The 17,028-nt window shown below is 39.8% G+C and overlaps 1 protein-coding gene across 1 annotated transcript in view; it reads left to right on the top strand.

Annotated features, from left to right (window-relative positions):
• Window positions 1–16,786, top strand: part of LOC109991731 (replication protein A 70 kDa DNA-binding subunit) — a 41,665-nt gene extending 24,879 nt beyond the window's left edge. Inside the window, exons 14-17 of the mRNA XM_020644087.3 lie at window positions 8,433–8,609; window positions 8,741–8,848; window positions 9,054–9,140; window positions 16,070–16,786. Of these exons, the coding sequence (XP_020499743.1) occupies window positions 8,433–8,609; window positions 8,741–8,848; window positions 9,054–9,140; window positions 16,070–16,171 (474 nt within the window). The 3' untranslated portion in view covers window positions 16,172–16,786. The remainder of the gene's footprint in view (window positions 1–8,432; window positions 8,610–8,740; window positions 8,849–9,053; window positions 9,141–16,069) is intronic.
• Window positions 16,787–17,028: the final 242 nt, after the last annotated feature.

Here is a 17,028-nt window from a genome sequence, read left to right as displayed (position 1 = left end):
TTATTGATAACAATCTTTTTTTTTTTCTTTGGTAAGCAATTAATCATTCTCTAAAATGTCAGAAATAAAGTAGGACAATAATGCTGGTAAGAAATTCCCTAAGCTCAACATTTTATTAACACGCATCTGTTTTCCTCCCCACTGTCTGAAACCCAAAGATATTTTCAATATGTGACAAAAAGATATATATATATTTTTTTGTAGTCGTTGCTTGTAAAAAGCTGCAGATTTAAACTATTTAAACTACTAGATTTAAACTATGACAAATACCCGTTAAACAGATGACTTTTCATTTATTACATTATTTAAATCAGTAGTTATCAAACTATGGTATGTATGCTTTTTTGTTGCCATACTCTTATCTTATCTGTCTTGTATCTATTGGGTTGTATTTCAAATGTGTTTTCCCCTATAAATTAATCTAGTTTTTGCAACAAACAACGTTAATCTTCTCAATTTATGCTCGCGTGCGCGCACAGACAAAAACACCGTGGAGTACGCCTCGCGTTTTGAAAAGTTCCACTCAATATTCAGTTATTTAGAGGAATTCAGTACTGAATCAACAGAAAGCAGCTGTAGGCCTACATTAAAAGATATTCTGTTATTTATTGGAGTCCAGCACAGAATTGGTGGCAAGCAGCTGGACATTAACATTTTTAAAACGGAGCCAGGAGATGCTTCCGTTGTGATGCATTTACAAGAGTGTACGGACAGTCGCTCAACCCTCTGTCTCTCTCTCTTGCTCTGAAGCTGATGTGATTCTGCTCTCTTTTGCTGTGTCTTAACTATGCGCAGGAGTCGAGAAGGATTTTTTTTTAAAGGGAGTTATGCTATGTTGAACGCAGAGCCTTATAATACAGAGGCTCTGGTTGCACGAAGCCTGCACTCTCTCATGCGCTCACTCTCTCACATGCTCTCTCTCTCTCTCCCCCGCTCTCTCTGTCTCTCTCTCTCGCGCACGCATGCAGGAATTTTATGAATAAATGAAAAATGTAATAAGAACAGGCCGGAAATATACTTGGGCCCAGGTATCTTCTTTGCGTAGGAAACACTGGAGACTAAATATTCTCAAACAGGTTGTTGGTATAAAGTTGTCATTTTTATTGTGCTGCACTTTTTTTGATTTGGGCAAATGTCAGTGTTGTGTGGAGTTTAAGTGCCAGTTCTAGCGCTAGCCCTGAGTAGTCCTATAGTGTGGCTGCCAACAGTCAATAATAAATAATATTCTTTATAGGAATTAATTTGCCTCCTGCTTAAAATGTGTGTAGAAATAGGTCCACAGTGTATTTTAACGTCTACCATAATGGTGATACTTGGAGAGCCAAATATTTTCGGAGGTGGTACACAGTCTAAAAAGTTTGAGAACCACTGATTTAAATAATTTTGTATTCATATAAGCTTTGAATGATGTTGCTCTTACTGTACAGCTGGGACAACTTGCTTCTGCCTCGCTTTGACTCCCAAGATAAATGTATTATTACACAACAACAAGCATTGCGATTCATACAAATTGTTCCCTTTCTTTCCTTTTTAATCAAAAACAGAAGCTCCCTCAAACAATAGGAGAAAAAATAAATGTCATGAGTTGCATTTCTAAAAACAATACACATCAAATGGTAGTCAGTCTTTATTTCAAAGTTGAAGGTTTCTTTATTGTTACCTAAAAAGGTACATTTATTGTGCAGACAGGAGATACAGCGTTCCAAAGATACATAAAACACACAACTATACAAATTGAAGGTCAAATAGAAATCTATTGATTTTCTATCTATCAAACATTCACCTGCTACATGAAGGCGATCTGTTCCCACAAACTCATATTTTCTGTGATGATCATCTGACAAGCTGTCTTTTTTTCTCTGTTACCTGGGCGACCACAACAGCGCCATCAGCACCTTGCTGAACAGTACCGAGTGAGCTGCTGAGTAGTCGCGCCCAGAGCAGCTAAACAAACATTAAACAAACACTGAAAAAGACACTGGGTGCAACGGTTGCCTTTTAAGTTCTTTGATTCTGCAGTGAGTTCCCACTTTTCATTGCGGAAGAAAAAACATAAATGGACTTACGTAGCATGTGAGCAAACCGCAGCTTACGCTAGCAGGCTTACATTAATCCATGATCACCTCACCAGCTCTCTTCTACCAACATATTCACTAACGGGACACAAATATCTGTGGTTGACTGGATCTAAACACTGCAGTCCACTTTTTTGGGGACGGCTGCTGATGTTTGATATCTTTCCTTAAAACCTGAATGCTCGTAACATAAACTCATAAGCTAATTCGCTAGCTATCCTATGTGCTCACAGAGGTGAGACGCTTGTAAGAAAGTTAATGCAAAGAGACATGACAACAACTCGCCACTGGTTATCTTCTGAAGTTAGGACGGAACAACAAATGGCTAATTTCCCATTCATTAATCTTCATTTATCAGCCGCTTCAGTCGGATGACATGGAGTTTTAGTATTTTTAACAACTTAAATTACTCTTAGCTTTTGAGAAGACAATGCATGCATCTGATTAATTATTCATTATTTTGTATAGAAAGGTAGAGCCTGTATTGTAGAACAGTTGGAAATGTAGCCCGGGGGTGTTTTGCTGCAAAGGTAAACCTTGATATCCTTGATTGGATCCTGTAGCCGGTTCTTGATGAAAACTTTGGCTGCAAGCAGATTAAAGTGTCAGTCAGGAAAACCATCTTCACTCGGAAGAAGAGTACAGATTATGGCAGAGTTTGAGAAAATCCTTCAGTGTTCTTAGACAAACACAGTAAACACCAGGTTTGGGCGTGTGTCCCTGAGCTTCACGGTCTTTTACACAAAGTTTAGACGCCAAGCAGGAACAGATCCATCATGGTGACAGGCTTTTACAGCAGAAATGTGTCTCTCGTGTTTTCTTGACTCTCCCTCCCCCCCTTTCCTTACTTTCCTACCTGTAACGATCACTTATTTACCAACCCTTCCTTTATAACCATCGGTGGTGCTTCTTTGTTAACAAGCAATAAGAACACTTTAGAAAATCAAAAAGGAGATTTACATGATTCATTCTACAAAATCAAACCTTAATACCATAAACAATGCAAAGTCTTATCAGCTATGATCAATGTTTTTATTTCAGTCAAACAGAGACAACACTTCATGTGTCTTCTTTAAAGCCATCTGGGAAGCTTTTTCTGTGAGCAGAAATGGATTCAGCCTTTTTTTAAACACTGTCTCATTTGAATGTAAGTGTTTTAGCTGAACACAAATCCAGTCAGTCTCCTGCTCATTTCAAACAGAGCAGCTCCAGGCTGTGCCTCACTATGACTTCATGGATTAGAGTCCTCTTTCTCTTGTTTTAGCTGTGGGAGGCTGATAGAGAGGCTCACATATTAGCTGTACAAATTTAAACTGCCATAGATTTTTTTTTTCAGGAACACGTGAGAACTCTGAAATTGATCCTTGTCCTATTTAACGACGTGTTATCAGCGAGTATTATCTTTACGCTGCAGTAAAAGTAAACTGCATGTGAGTGGTACACCACTTCTAAACTTTCTGTCTAATTAATTTGGTACACTTTCCAGCTAGTCTCCCTCGGCCCTCACGTTTAATTAGAAGCCACTAACAAGAAGCTTCAAGATCAGTTTTGTTTCTAATAAAAAAAACTTCTAATTATGTGTATGAGGTGGAGGACGCCTACAGGGTCGAGCACTCGGCTCAAGAACGCTCCTTGTTTAGAATACTGGTAGAAAAGGCAGGCTGAGAACTTTGTCACTTACAAACCTACGTTACGAGATGGAAGGGGTAAAAGGTCAAACTAAAAGAAAAGAAGTGAAAAAGATCCACAGAAAAAGGAAGTTGGGGATTGGGAAAAAAAAAAGCACACGGTTCAGATCAGCTGGCAGGTGTGTGAAAAGTAGGCTGAAAGGTGAGAATGTGTAAATGATTCAGGCTATGATTTTTTTTTCTCCTCCCCTTCTTCTTATTCTCTTTGTGTTCTCCTCTTTTCTCTCTCTGTGCCTGTGTACCCCCCAACCGTTTCTGTAATTGAACAGCTTTGAGGAGGCCGTCTATCACATACTCTGAGGCTGCAGCTTTGCCTCTATTTATGGAATCCAACTCATTAGCTTATATTTTGAAGGAACCTAATTTGACATTCTACCTGTTTCCCTCCATGTTTGTACGTGACTGTGACTCTTCTTGTGTGTGTGAAGGTGTACGAGCCATTTCTAATTAAAACGCCAATGTGTGTGTATTTTGGGGTTTTGGGACAAGCATTAGGGTTGGCATGTGCAGCCACGTCAATTATGTGAAGTAGATTTTCACTTGGTTGCCCTTCCACATACAAATTTTAATTGCGTTTAGGTGCCAGAGGTGACACAGGGATTTGGTGTGATAAGAATAAAAAAAATATTTTCAGAATATCTGAGGTGTGTGTGTATGACTCTTTAGGTAAGTCTGGGCACGTAGTTGTGCGTAAGTGTGTCTCTGAGCGTTTTTGTGTATCTGTTTTTGTGTGCAGCATTAGTCATGCTGCTCCTCCAGGTTCTCCTCAGTGTGCTTAAGGTTAAGACTTTGCCCCAAGGCTTCTGTGTACACACTGGAATACAGAGGGGGAGAGAAAACACCACAGAAGGAGCAGGGAGAAGGGGAGAGATGATGGCAAATGCAGGGGGATTTATTTCGAGTGGTCTAGTTGCGATTGAATTGCTGTGGTCCAGATCCCACTGACCTCTGTCTTCACATTCTGTGTAGCCTCTGCCAACATCATGAGCCCTTGACAATCCCCACCACATGCACCCTCCCTCCTTACCACCTTCCCTACCCGTCGCCTTCCCACCTCTCCAGGCTTGCAGCGCTCCAATCTACCCAAGTTTGTGAAATATGATGAGGCAGGCAGGCGGGCGGAAACATGGGAGTGCAACGCTGACGGGGTAGAGGGCTGTTGCTAACGGGAAAAGTTCTCCTAATTAAAAAAAGCTCCTTAGTAAGTGTTTCGAAGGGGGGGTTCTTGCTGTGTGGCATGGACACTGGGTAGATGGATGGGTGGACAGATTATGAGGCTGTGAGTCATTGTTAGCTAGCGGGAAGAAAGTGTCAGAGCTCTAAGTCTGACTGACAGTATCTGTGGAGGTCATGGGGACAAAGAAGAGCATCATCCATCTCACAAGGGACGCAGAGAACACAATGGCCTTTTCACATCTACCACCCTTACTGAACTCTGAACATGAAGTGTGGGCTGCAAAACCAAGGAACAGCAAATGCGCAGTGTGTTTGTGAATTTTGGCCAGCGTCCTAGAGAGGCTCTTTGATAGACTCATTTAGGCCAACATTAGTAATGAGTCTGGCCCAGCTCTAGCTTGTAGTTGTTGTTTTAGAATGCATTTTAAAGCATTTCATTTGAAATTCTGGCTGTAATTCCAACATCTTGTCTAAGGCCGGTTCTCCTGGTAGCAGAAATACTCTCTTGGTGATGCTAGGAAAGGAAAAAGGGTTTTTCTGGGGTTTCTTATTTGAGCATGTGTAGCACATTTATTCTTTTGTGCTTGCACATGTGTCAGTTAATTTGCTACAGTGTATGTGTGCATGCAGGCGTGTACACGTGCATGCTCCCCTCCAGTGAGACCCGGTTCATCTGCTGTGTGCATTCTTTATGTTTATATTTATGGAAATGGAATGCTGTGCCCCTCCACAAGATGAGAGAGTAGCCATTTTCCATCGGAATTAGCATTTCTTTCCTTCTTAGCTCTTGATTTTAGCAGTGTGAGTTCTGATGCTTAAGGTGCTAATATCTGTTTAAATTATGGCAGCATTGCTGCATTTTAATATCATTCTGATTGACTGCGTACACGCTAATTTAAATTCTGAACTCAAACCAGGCTCATTGTATCTGTATTGCAAATGTTTAAGTTTGGGTCTTTGCATATAACCTTGTGTGTGTGGCATGTGTGGTGTGTGCGAATATGAGCACAATTTATGTATTAGCAGGGGAGAGAGAAATTCGTCTCATCTCACATCTATTATGCATAGAATTCTCAAACTCCCTCTGCTCTCTTTTTAAACTGTTCCAAGATTGTTTGGAAGTCAAATAGAGATGTGTAAACAGCATGCATCTACCAGCTGGACTGACTTGTTGGCACCATTTTTACTGATGATGCCAAGCCTGATCTGAAGTATTTTCCTTTTATTTTCCTTTTATTTTTATGTTTCTCTTTTACCATAAGCTACTTATTCGTATTCTTTAAAATGTTGAAAGATGTCCTTCTGCCTGCACTGTCAAGAGCACTTTTGCTCCATTATCTGTCTTTTATTTTTTTGTCCCTCCAGTTTGATCGACTTTATTTTCATGGCATTTACTACAAAGTTAGGATTTAAAAATACCAATATTGACGAGACAAGAAAAATGCCAGATCATACCAAGATATGTGGTTGAGAACAGACCATCTGTCAGAGATTTCTCACCCAAAGGTTTAATGATTTTTTTCTCTCAAATATTTGTTTATTTTACTTCCTCCCAGAAATTTTAAATGGGACTCATTAAAAACATGTCATCAAAAAGTCCTGCATACTTTCTGTTCTGATGATAGTATTATCTTGATCATCGTATCCATCACCTGAAGGTATAAGTTAGTCATGAATGAACGACCATGGCTCGACAGTTGTGAAAAACGTTCAAAACGTTTTGTCCAAGTTCATAGAGGATTAGAAATAAACCAGGTTCCCTCCTCTAGACCAGCAAACACTGTTTTTTACCTTTATAGGAAGGACTTGAATCCACTTGACTAGTGCTTAAAGAAGCTGGATATTATCATTGTGCTGAAGTTTTACTACTGGCTGTGACAGTCTAGTGCACCCCTGTTCCCATGTGTACTGCCACTAAGTTTCTATTTCCAAATACTTTTACAAACCTGTGGAAATAAAAATCTCAACACATTGTGATCCATCAGAGCAGACAAAGTTTCCTCAAAATCAACTGTTTTTTTTACTAAAGTTTCTAAGCCCACTTGAAACAAGTTTTTGATTATGGTGGGCCGTGGAGCTACCCTTTGAAGTAATCGTCTGTTGTACCCAAACAAAAATAGCTTGACTCATTGCTTGTTGTGAAATTGGTCATCGTAGCCCGACCATTGTCACACAGTTTGACTCTTTAGTTTGGACTAGAGATTACTCATCGTGTTCTTACTGCCTGAGCCACCTGGCGTCTTGTACATCGACCAAGTCGCAGCCTCCTACATGACAAGTTCTCTGAAGTTTCTGGTTCTTGTCCACATTGTGTACACCTTCTATAAGATTCATACCTTTGAAAAGATTAGTGACAGTCCTAGCAATACTCTCAACACCGAGAATAGAGAGGATTCACCGTTTTTAATTCTCTCTTTTTTCCTCTTCGTCTTTTTTTTTTTGTTATGCAAGTCAAAATGAGACAAAGACGGGACTTGTTCCAGGCTCGATGATCTTTATTAGTATGTGAAAGTAAAATAGTTTGAAGATTAAAACAGAGTGTTGGTTCTTCTTAATTTAAACGGTAAAGGGTCTGTGTATGAAATAGAAAGTCCGTCTCTTACACACTGGCTGTATTTTTTGTGTTGTAGTCTGCCAGCCTTGATTATAAAAACATAACATGACATTCTGCCTATGTGCAGTGGTAAGAGCTTGAACTCTTCATTCAAATTAATTTGGTTTCTCATTTGAAATGCAACTGAAAAAATCTTGTCGACTGTTTCACTCAAGATTCCTATAAAGTAACTAGACGAGTCTACTCTAAAATTTTGATTAAACAATGCCGTCTCCATAACAGCTAGAGCTATGTTTTTAATGTATGCTGGTACTACCAGCATGCACCACATATTCAGGAAGCACAGAGAAGAGAACTGCCTGTTAAACAGGGGAATGAGATGATCCATCACACTGGTGCCCTAGCTCTTCCTCTATCATCATTTCCTTCCTCCTTCCGGCTGTTGTCTTGTCTTCTATCAATATCTCACATTTTCAGTGACTTGAATCATGCTTTTGAGGGCCAATGGTAATAAGCTGGTGAATCATACTGTTACATTGTCGTCTCTCTTCCAGCTCCGGTGGGGGTGGTTTTACAGATGCAGCTCCAGTTTTCAAAGTGGTACATTTAATGCAGCATGCTGGAAATAATGTTCAGGGTTGAATTATTGTGCATTAAGACTGGAACCACCAGTTTTGTACAGAATATAATATACGCAATGTAGTACAACAATTATGTTTAATAATATGATATTATTTAGTGTTTTGAAATTTGGTTTGAAGGTTAGGTTTCACCTCAGCAGAATAGAGAATATAAAGGGGCAGCCCCTGCATATTAACCACCACCGCTTTGGATGCTCAAGTTGCATCAGTTGGATTTAAATTGGTAGTTTTTATTGATCTTGCTGCTCCATTCCTATAAATAGATTTCCTCCTCTCCCATCCTTTGCTCTCTCCTCAGGCGGACTATTTCAGCTGTGTGGCAACCGTGGTGTACACTCGTAAGGAGAATTGTCTGTACCAGGCCTGTCCGTCCGATGACTGCAACAAAAAGGTCATAGACCAGCAGAATGGATTTTACCGTTGCGAAAAGTGTAACAGAGAGTACCCCAACTTCAAATACAGGCTCCTTCTTTCAGTAAGTCCACACACTGCACATCATTAACACAGCGCTGCTGACTTTGAGGAATATTGCCACTTCTGTGATCGCATATACACATGAATACTCTCTGGCCCCTTCATCATCTTGTCTGTCTGTCTGACTCTCAGGCCAACTTAGCAGACTTCGGGGATAACCAGTGGGTGACATGCTTCCAGGAGACAGCTGAGGTCTTGTTAGGTCACAGCGCAGAAACGCTGGGACAGCTCAGAGACACAGTAAGAGACTCACACACACACAAACACACATACAAACAATTAACAGCCACAGACAGCTCTCCTTGAACCAGCTTGTCCACATCTGACAAGAAAATTGCCTTTACGATTGAGTTTGGAGGGTTAACCGTAACAGACTACTTCCTGTAAACTGCTGGCCCTGACTGTGTTTTTTTCCTTATCTTGTGTGTGTGTTTGTGTTCTTAAGGACGAGGCTGCATTTGATGAAGTCTTCCAGAAAGCCAACTTCACAACTCACATCTTCAAAAACCGAGTCAAGCTGGAAACGTACAACGTAAGTGACTATAAACCTAGAGCACAATAGAGTGTGATACAATGCAATACAATTGGGTTTTCCAGGAATAATAGACGAGAATGTAATGACGTGATGGCGCTCATCTTTGTCCTTCTAGCTGTAAGACTTTTTTTTTTTTAAGTGTACTCTGCCTCACTGGAATCCTCGACCCATCATTGGCTCCTTCCAACCTGTTACTGTTGTAGTTTGAAAGGTTGAATCATAACAGAAACACACAATCTGGACAGCAACAGGCACAAACCAATAGTTACCTAACCAGCCATCAGACTTTAGCCAGGTCATAAGGTCATGATCTGATACACGTACACACATACCCACCCACCCTTCCTGGTAATAGACCAGTTGTCCGGACTTCTAGGACATGGTCTTTATATAGCACAGATGTTGTAATTGCCCAGTGTGAGGAGTTGCCAATAACGGGATGATTCGGATGCTATAAAAGAACTGCTTCAAGAGAAATAAACAGATCCTCAATTCACAAGCCATAGTCTCTGTCTGATTGTTCAAGAGCATTTACTCTTCTACATAATGGCGCTGCGAGCACACTAGGAAGAATGACTGGACACCTGCGGCTGACTTATTTCTGCTCTTGACAAATACGCCAGCAGGCATTTCATTTCATAGACTTTTATAATGGTCCTGGAAAAATGGGCTTTCAAATTCACGAAGGTTACAAACAAGTGGCATTTTAAGAACAGTAAACGGTCTCCTTTAGTGTCAATTTCACAATCAAATCCGCAAAGCGGGAGCCAACTACTGTACAAAGACACCAGCTGTGGCTGTGTGTAAAAGCAGAGTCTACCATACAACACAGAACACCTTTTAGTCATTACATTGTGGTTTGAAATTGTTGCACTGCATATTTGTCAACCCCACAGGATTTTGTTCTTGTCAGATCCAAGTAACACCTCCTTTGTGGACTCGGCGACAAATGAAGTTTGATGGTTTGAACAAGATGAGATGGCAGAGCCTGCAGTGTTTACAGATTTAGTATTTTGATTGGCACAAACCACGCTCTGATTAGCAGCAACCTTTAAGACGAGCTGGTTGCAGGCAGAGGCGGAGGGATGCTTCACAAATAGTGACTTGCATAAAGGTGCACGAGGACGTACTTCAAAATGTAAAAACAACAACAACAACCGATTGCCACACAACAAGATGTACAAAATGCTAAATAATCACAACACAATGTCAGTCATAGGAAACAAACTCATTTCAATTAGTATCTCAGTGACGAGGGACTTGTTCTAAAGCCAGTGTGCATTGGATTACAGAAAACAAATACAGCTTGTGAATTCATTGCTCTTAATTAGGCACTAATTAGCATTTCACTATTGTCTGTCTAAGCCTAATTAGTGTAATTATTCAGAGGCTAATTTGCTACTTGGGGCACATAGCGAGAGTCTGAGTGGAATGATTGAGCTGTAGATTGAGCTCTAAACAGGCTGAATCCTGACCTCCAGAAAACCTACAAGGAACGCCGAGCAGTGTTCAGAAGCCGCTTTTCAAAAACTCAAAATCTGTTTAAGTCCTCAACAGAAAAGTTTTACATTTAATGCATTTTGTCTGTATAGCAGCAGTCTTCAGTTCTTTAAGTATAATGAGCCCAACTGTCTAATTACAGTAGAAGTCAGCATATCAGTGCTACTTACCAACACACGCAGATGATGTATGATTTCATCCCGTGTTTTCATGACAACAATCTATTGAGTTTTCTTTTAAGAAAGAATTGTAGGAGAAGTAGACCACAGAATACACTTTGTCCTCTGGGCTAGTGTTGTAGTGCACAAAATCGGTCTTGGTCTCAAGAACGGTCTTGGGACTACTTTTTAATTTCTCGGTCTAGTTTCGGATTCGAAAGCATTTTTACTTGGTCTTGTCTCGGTCTCGGTCTCGGTCTGAGACGGGGCAGACTCCGGATTTTAAATCAAGACTGGTCAAGACCACCACTGATAGGCTATTTTTCATTACTGTCATTACTGTGATTAGAAGGAAAAACCCTCTTTCAAAAAGAACGAATAACCTTCCCGGTGTTACGCTCTAAGTGAGTGACACGCCCCCTTAACGCAAGATAATTATTTTTCATTGATATTTATGGTCATGGTCTTGGTCTTGGTCTTGGTCTTGGTCTTGGTCTTGGTCTTGGACTTGTCTCGGTCTGGCCTTGCCTTGGTCTTGGTCTTGAATTGGTCAACTCATGAGTGGATTTCATAACAAGTCATTATAGCAGCTTTCATTAACACCTGTATTTTGTGGTGCATGTCTTAATTTAATGCAGAAAGTGAGACAGATTGATAAAGTTATATCAAATCTACAGCCAGAGTTGTAGACATCTGTCATGTGCTCGAGTTATCTAACAGTTGAAATGTGTTCAATAGAAAATCAACTCCAGTTTCATTCATTAGTAGAAAAAAAACAACACATGTTAACACACATCTAATGTGAAGAGAAACTATAAATGAAGTGCTGAACAGCTGTTGGTGATATTTCTAGAAAAGCCACCTTGAGATTGATTTACATATCTAATCTATTTAGTGTCACATTTCCGTCATGTTGTTGGAAGCCCAGCAGGAAAGATGCAAAGTTTATCATTTATGTATTCCACAATGTAGAAAAACATGCTCAGAGTCTATCCAGGGCTTATCAGTTATCTTGAATTTATTTTCAGCGGGGTGTTTGTCAAACTTTTTGTTTCAAAGCTTTTAATTCAAAGCGACGAACACAGAGGCGAGCGTGTGATTCGCTTGCTCAGTGCGTCTTTCTGCCTCAGCCTCAGTTCTTTCCTGTAGACTTGTGAGTGTGACACAAGACGCAAAGATCACACATCCACCTCAGTGTTTTCACAAAAATAGAACAATTTAATGAAATGTCGGAGCTTAACAGGATTAATGAAGTTACAAAATGTGTGCTTTGTCATTTTTCATAACGAGGACTCAGTGGAGAAAGAACAGCTGTGGTTGGGATCATATTTCAAAGTTGTTGTTTGAACTTCTCACATATAAACTCTTTATTGAATATATTTTGGTTCAGTGCAGAGAAGATAAACTACCAAATACTGGCATCAACTATAAATATTAAATCACAAAGCTGCAGATTCTTCTGCAGGATGTGCTACTTCTTTTGATTTTCAGCCGTTTTTTGTTTTTTTTAAATGAACTGTTTGAGTATAGTTTATGAAAGATTAGTTTCAGCACTTTATGATGGAAGTCACACTGAAGTCTGTGTGTGACCCTAGATTCAGAGGTTTGAAAGTTTCCATAGTTGGTAACTCTTCAAAGTGATCGTCTTGCTTACAGGCCGTGTTTGCTTTGTGTTTTAAGAGAAGAGGAGTAGAGGGAAAAGAAAGCTACAGTCAAAAGATTTCTAAAAGAAACATCGATTTTCCAGCAAATACATCACAATTTCAGCAGTGATAGTTTGTGAAGTTAGTGCTGACAGTGTGGAGCTGCTCAGAGAAAGGAGAGTGTGCAATGAGCTGCAGAGAAGTAGAGGCCCTCATCTCTCTGCCACAGGTGGAGTTAATAGAATTTAGATGATGGTGAAGATCACATTTGACCTTCAAGATCGGATTCACTGAGTGCACTTTTCTTCATAAACATCAAATTTGCATTTGTTTAAAAGACAATTTCAGATAATTGATGCACTTTCAGAAAGTCTGAAAGGTCTGATTTCCAACCAGTGACTAGATGCAACATTTGCACATCAAAAGTCTTTGAGTTTACTCCTAACAGGAGTAATGTTTTTTCTTATATCTGTGATATAATGCTTTAATAAATTATGTTCAGATTTGATAAATGTGTATGTTTGTATACCTGCTGTCTGTAGAAGGGCAATCAACTGTATAATTGTGCCTGTGTGGGGTGCACCTCTATCCATCGGACGTGGATTAATTGATTCTGTCTGGATGAATACATTAACGTCAGAGAGGACCTGTTCTTTCCGGCCTTATATTAACAGACAGGCTATTGAAAGCCACACACACACACACACACACACACACACACACACACACACACACACACACACACACACACACACACACACACACACACACACACACACACACACACACACACACACACACACACACACACACACACACACACACACACACACACACTTGACACATTCATTAAAAATCATGGACAAACCACACTCTTAGCAGGCCGTGTCAATATCACATTTAGGTCTTTTGTGAGGAGGTGAAGGTAAATGCTTAAAATAACTCCGAAAGCTGCTATTCAAACTTTAATACCTTTCGCAGTCTTAAGAACGTACAGACTTTAAGTTTCTTTAGTCTTTGGTTTTCTTTGAGACAGGAATGTCAACTCCAGAAGGTACTTTTTAGTGTTACTATAGAAATAAGTCTCCATGCTGTTTCTGTATTTTCTCTTCTGTTCTTGACACGTTTAACGAGTTCAATACAGTTTTATGTAACTTCAAAATATGTGTAGTATAAGACTAGGGTCACAGTCCTATTGAGCCTGCTCTTAGGTACAAAGCCGATACATGTTACAATAGCCTTTTTACATTGCCGGTTCAAGGGGGGTTGTTTTGCCTCTTTTAAGCCTTGCTGTCAATGCTAATGTTGTTTAATGGTGTAGCAAGGTTGTTCTGCTGCTCGGCTGCATAAAAGACATGTTAAAGAGGCAAAACAGCGTCACTGTGTTCAGTTGAAACTGGCATGGCTGAACAGCGCTGTGTGAGTGCAGGCCTAAGGCTGTGTATTATGTGAAGCTATGTTTACACATGCCTCTCATGCTTTCCCAAAGCTGAAATGGGTTTGTAAAATCACACACCAAGACACCAATGTTATGCCTTTGCATGATGTAATGTAAAAGAGCAAAGGAGGAGCTTCTTTAAGTTTCCTGCAGGGAATCTCAAAGCGCAGAGGGATATTATGAAAGTGCTAGTATGTGCAGTAGATGTTCAGTGTTGACAGTGACAACAGTTAGACATCAAATTGACACAAAGTACAGCTGAGGCTCATGGGGGAAGTCATTTGCTTTACAAAATGCTGACGATGGCTGTGTGAATTCAGTTCATACTCAGCAGACCATGAAAGCGCCAAAGTTCATGACAAACTATCTGATATTTGTTCATGCAACACCCAGCATGATGTGCATGGTGGCTTGTGGTGAAAAGTCGGGGATCACCAAAGTATTTATCCTGTGGGGACCATTAATGTCAGTGCTTCATCAAAAATCCTTTCAATGTGTTTTATTTTGGAGGGGTCTGATATTCTTTTTTTCTCGCTTGCTGCTGAGGATGGTTGTTGAAAACATCTAATTACCACTTAGTCATTCTGTCAGCCTCCTCTGAAATGTATGCAGAAGATGCTCAGTGCTACCTGACAGTAGATCAATCCCTGAATACTTCACACAGAAACTGTTCAACTTCTTTAAAGTATTTATTAATCAAAGAAAATCTTTCTGCCATGGAGGTAGATGACCAGAATTTTTGACTGCCTCAGTCAACATTTATCCTGTGCTGGGTAAATGTTTGTAAGGTGCTGGTTTTTACTCTCATGTTTTGGAGATATTTCAGTCCGGATCAAAGTGGCGCTGGACATTTCTGACCATAAAGCCGTACAGCCAGTATGTCTCGAGTCTGAAGGTTGAAGGTACATTTGAAATGTTCATGCAGTTCTCATTAACATCCATCCCATCAGTCTATTACATTATTCACAATTCTCAGCAGGGATCCTTGTGTAATGTATGTATTTATTGTTAACAACACCGAAGAACCTTTGAAAAGTCAGGTGTGTGCTGGTTCCATGTGTACGTGTGTGTCTACATTGGTGATCACCACCTTCTACATCCAGTAATAGAATAGCGCTTCCTCTTACGTCACTGAGTAATTGTTTTCACCTGATGTGTTCAGAATATTATTCTACGCTCATTAAATGAAGCCCTCTTTCTTGCCGTAGCCCCGTCCTTTGTAGGACTGTTATTTTTTATATACGTTGTCAGTCTTTGTCAAGTGGAGCCTTTGTCTCGGTGCCCCTGAAATCCTTTAATTTACCTGCTGTAATCAGGTAGGCACAAATTGAAAACACTAATCGAGGTGTTGAATCACAACTGAGATAATGGGGAATTGTTAAACGCTTGATGCCGGGTGTGCTGACTGAATTCCTAATTGATTAATTAGTTTTCTTCTTATAGTGCTTGCGATTATAATGGAAATTAGTTTTTGGCTTCATGTCTAAAGGAGAAAGTGCTTCAATCTGTGATCAGTTGTATAATGAGACGTATGTGGCTGAAGAAAACACATGTTTTAGAGTGAATTTTGTGAAATTGTTTGGCCTTAACTTTTACATGCATTCACCTATGGCCTTATATCTTGTTGCACTCCTTTCCTCAAACAAATGGCATTCACCTGTGTGTGTTGTGCTATCCTTACATTTGGAGGGTTTTCTTGTAACATTGAGTCTAATTAGCCCTGAGCCTGTTAGGATTGTGTCTTACTGACTCCAGGCAGATTTCTCACATATTCCTTCTAAAGGAAGACAACGAGCTGTATCTTAGAAAAAGGTAGTTATAGTCTGAGTAAGGTAGTTATACGCACATCACGTAGGTGCAGAGCAGCGCAAAAACTATTGACTAACAAAAATGATCACCTGAAGGAGACCTCTGGTTAAAACGTTTTGATTAATAATAACCCTTTTTTTTTGGCATTTAAGTGGGCCTATCTTCTTCCTCAATGAACTGTATCTCCACATGAATCTGAAGTGTACTGCAGAGGATCCAACTTTAGGGAAATCTGTTATATGATTGAAGATCATGCATTTCCTTTGGTCCCCTGTCTTTATAGGATCCAGTAATTGTGTTCTCATGTGACATCTGATGTTATACTTCTTACATACAATTAGAAACTTGGCTTAATCCAGATGTTTCTTTGCTCCTCAGGACGAGGTCCGATTGAAGGTAACTGCAATGGAAGTCCAACCCATCGACCACAGGGAATACAGCAGGAGACTCCTCAGCAATATCCGCAAACTGGCCGGGTAAACTGGTCCCAGTCATCCAAACAGCTGCCTGATGATTAAACCAGTCTTCCGCTGATCTCTGACTGGTTTTCGACTTTTTCCACCAGTGAGATAACAGCATATCTGACTGAGGCAGCAGATGGGTAGTCAGTGATTCATCATGCTTAAATGGCAGCCAAGCAAAAGACTAACATTAAATTGTTATTTTTTTTTTTTTGAACTGGCCTGTTGTAAAACACCCAAATTTTTACTTTAACCTTTTAATTTAATAACTGTTTAAAAAAGAGGTTTGATAAGACTCTGTTTTAATGTATATACATTATTTGTATGTTTATCATGTTTCATATGCACTCTAAAATCAAGGTTTTCTCTTGTTTGATTCATATGATTCATGTCTTTGGTTTCAGATTAGTTATTGCCCAGAGTGAGATATGTGAGATGTAGATGAGTCAGACTTATTTAATTTTTATTGTTTAAAAAAAGACAGCGTGGGAGATGCACGTGTTAGCAATTGTTTTAACGTCTCATTGTCTTTTATGCTTGTTCAACTTATTCGAGTGTTGAGGCTGTGGGTTTGCTTTGTGGGCTTCCAAAACATGTCATGCAAGAAAAGAGTGATTAAAAGAAAGTTCATGTAGAGCTGTGTCACTGTTTCAACAGTTTCCTACTAAAAGAAAATGAAACTTTCTACAATAGGATGTTATCTTCTTCCTGGATGTTCTCTAAATATAAGCAGTTGTGGGCAAGTAAAGCTGGCTACACACTAGACGATTTTGGTGTCGATCCTCCAACAATCGTGCGGGCATGGTGGATTTCTGGTTTTGGTTATTTGTCCAAATAATCCTCCAGTGTGAAGTGTCACTACAGTTATTTTACTGC

This window comes from Labrus bergylta, chromosome 14 (genome assembly GCF_963930695.1).
Source record: "Labrus bergylta chromosome 14, fLabBer1.1, whole genome shotgun sequence".
In the NCBI taxonomy this organism is placed as follows: domain Eukaryota; kingdom Metazoa; phylum Chordata; class Actinopteri; order Labriformes; family Labridae; genus Labrus; species Labrus bergylta.
This window is presented reverse-complemented; position numbering and strand designations above follow the sequence as displayed.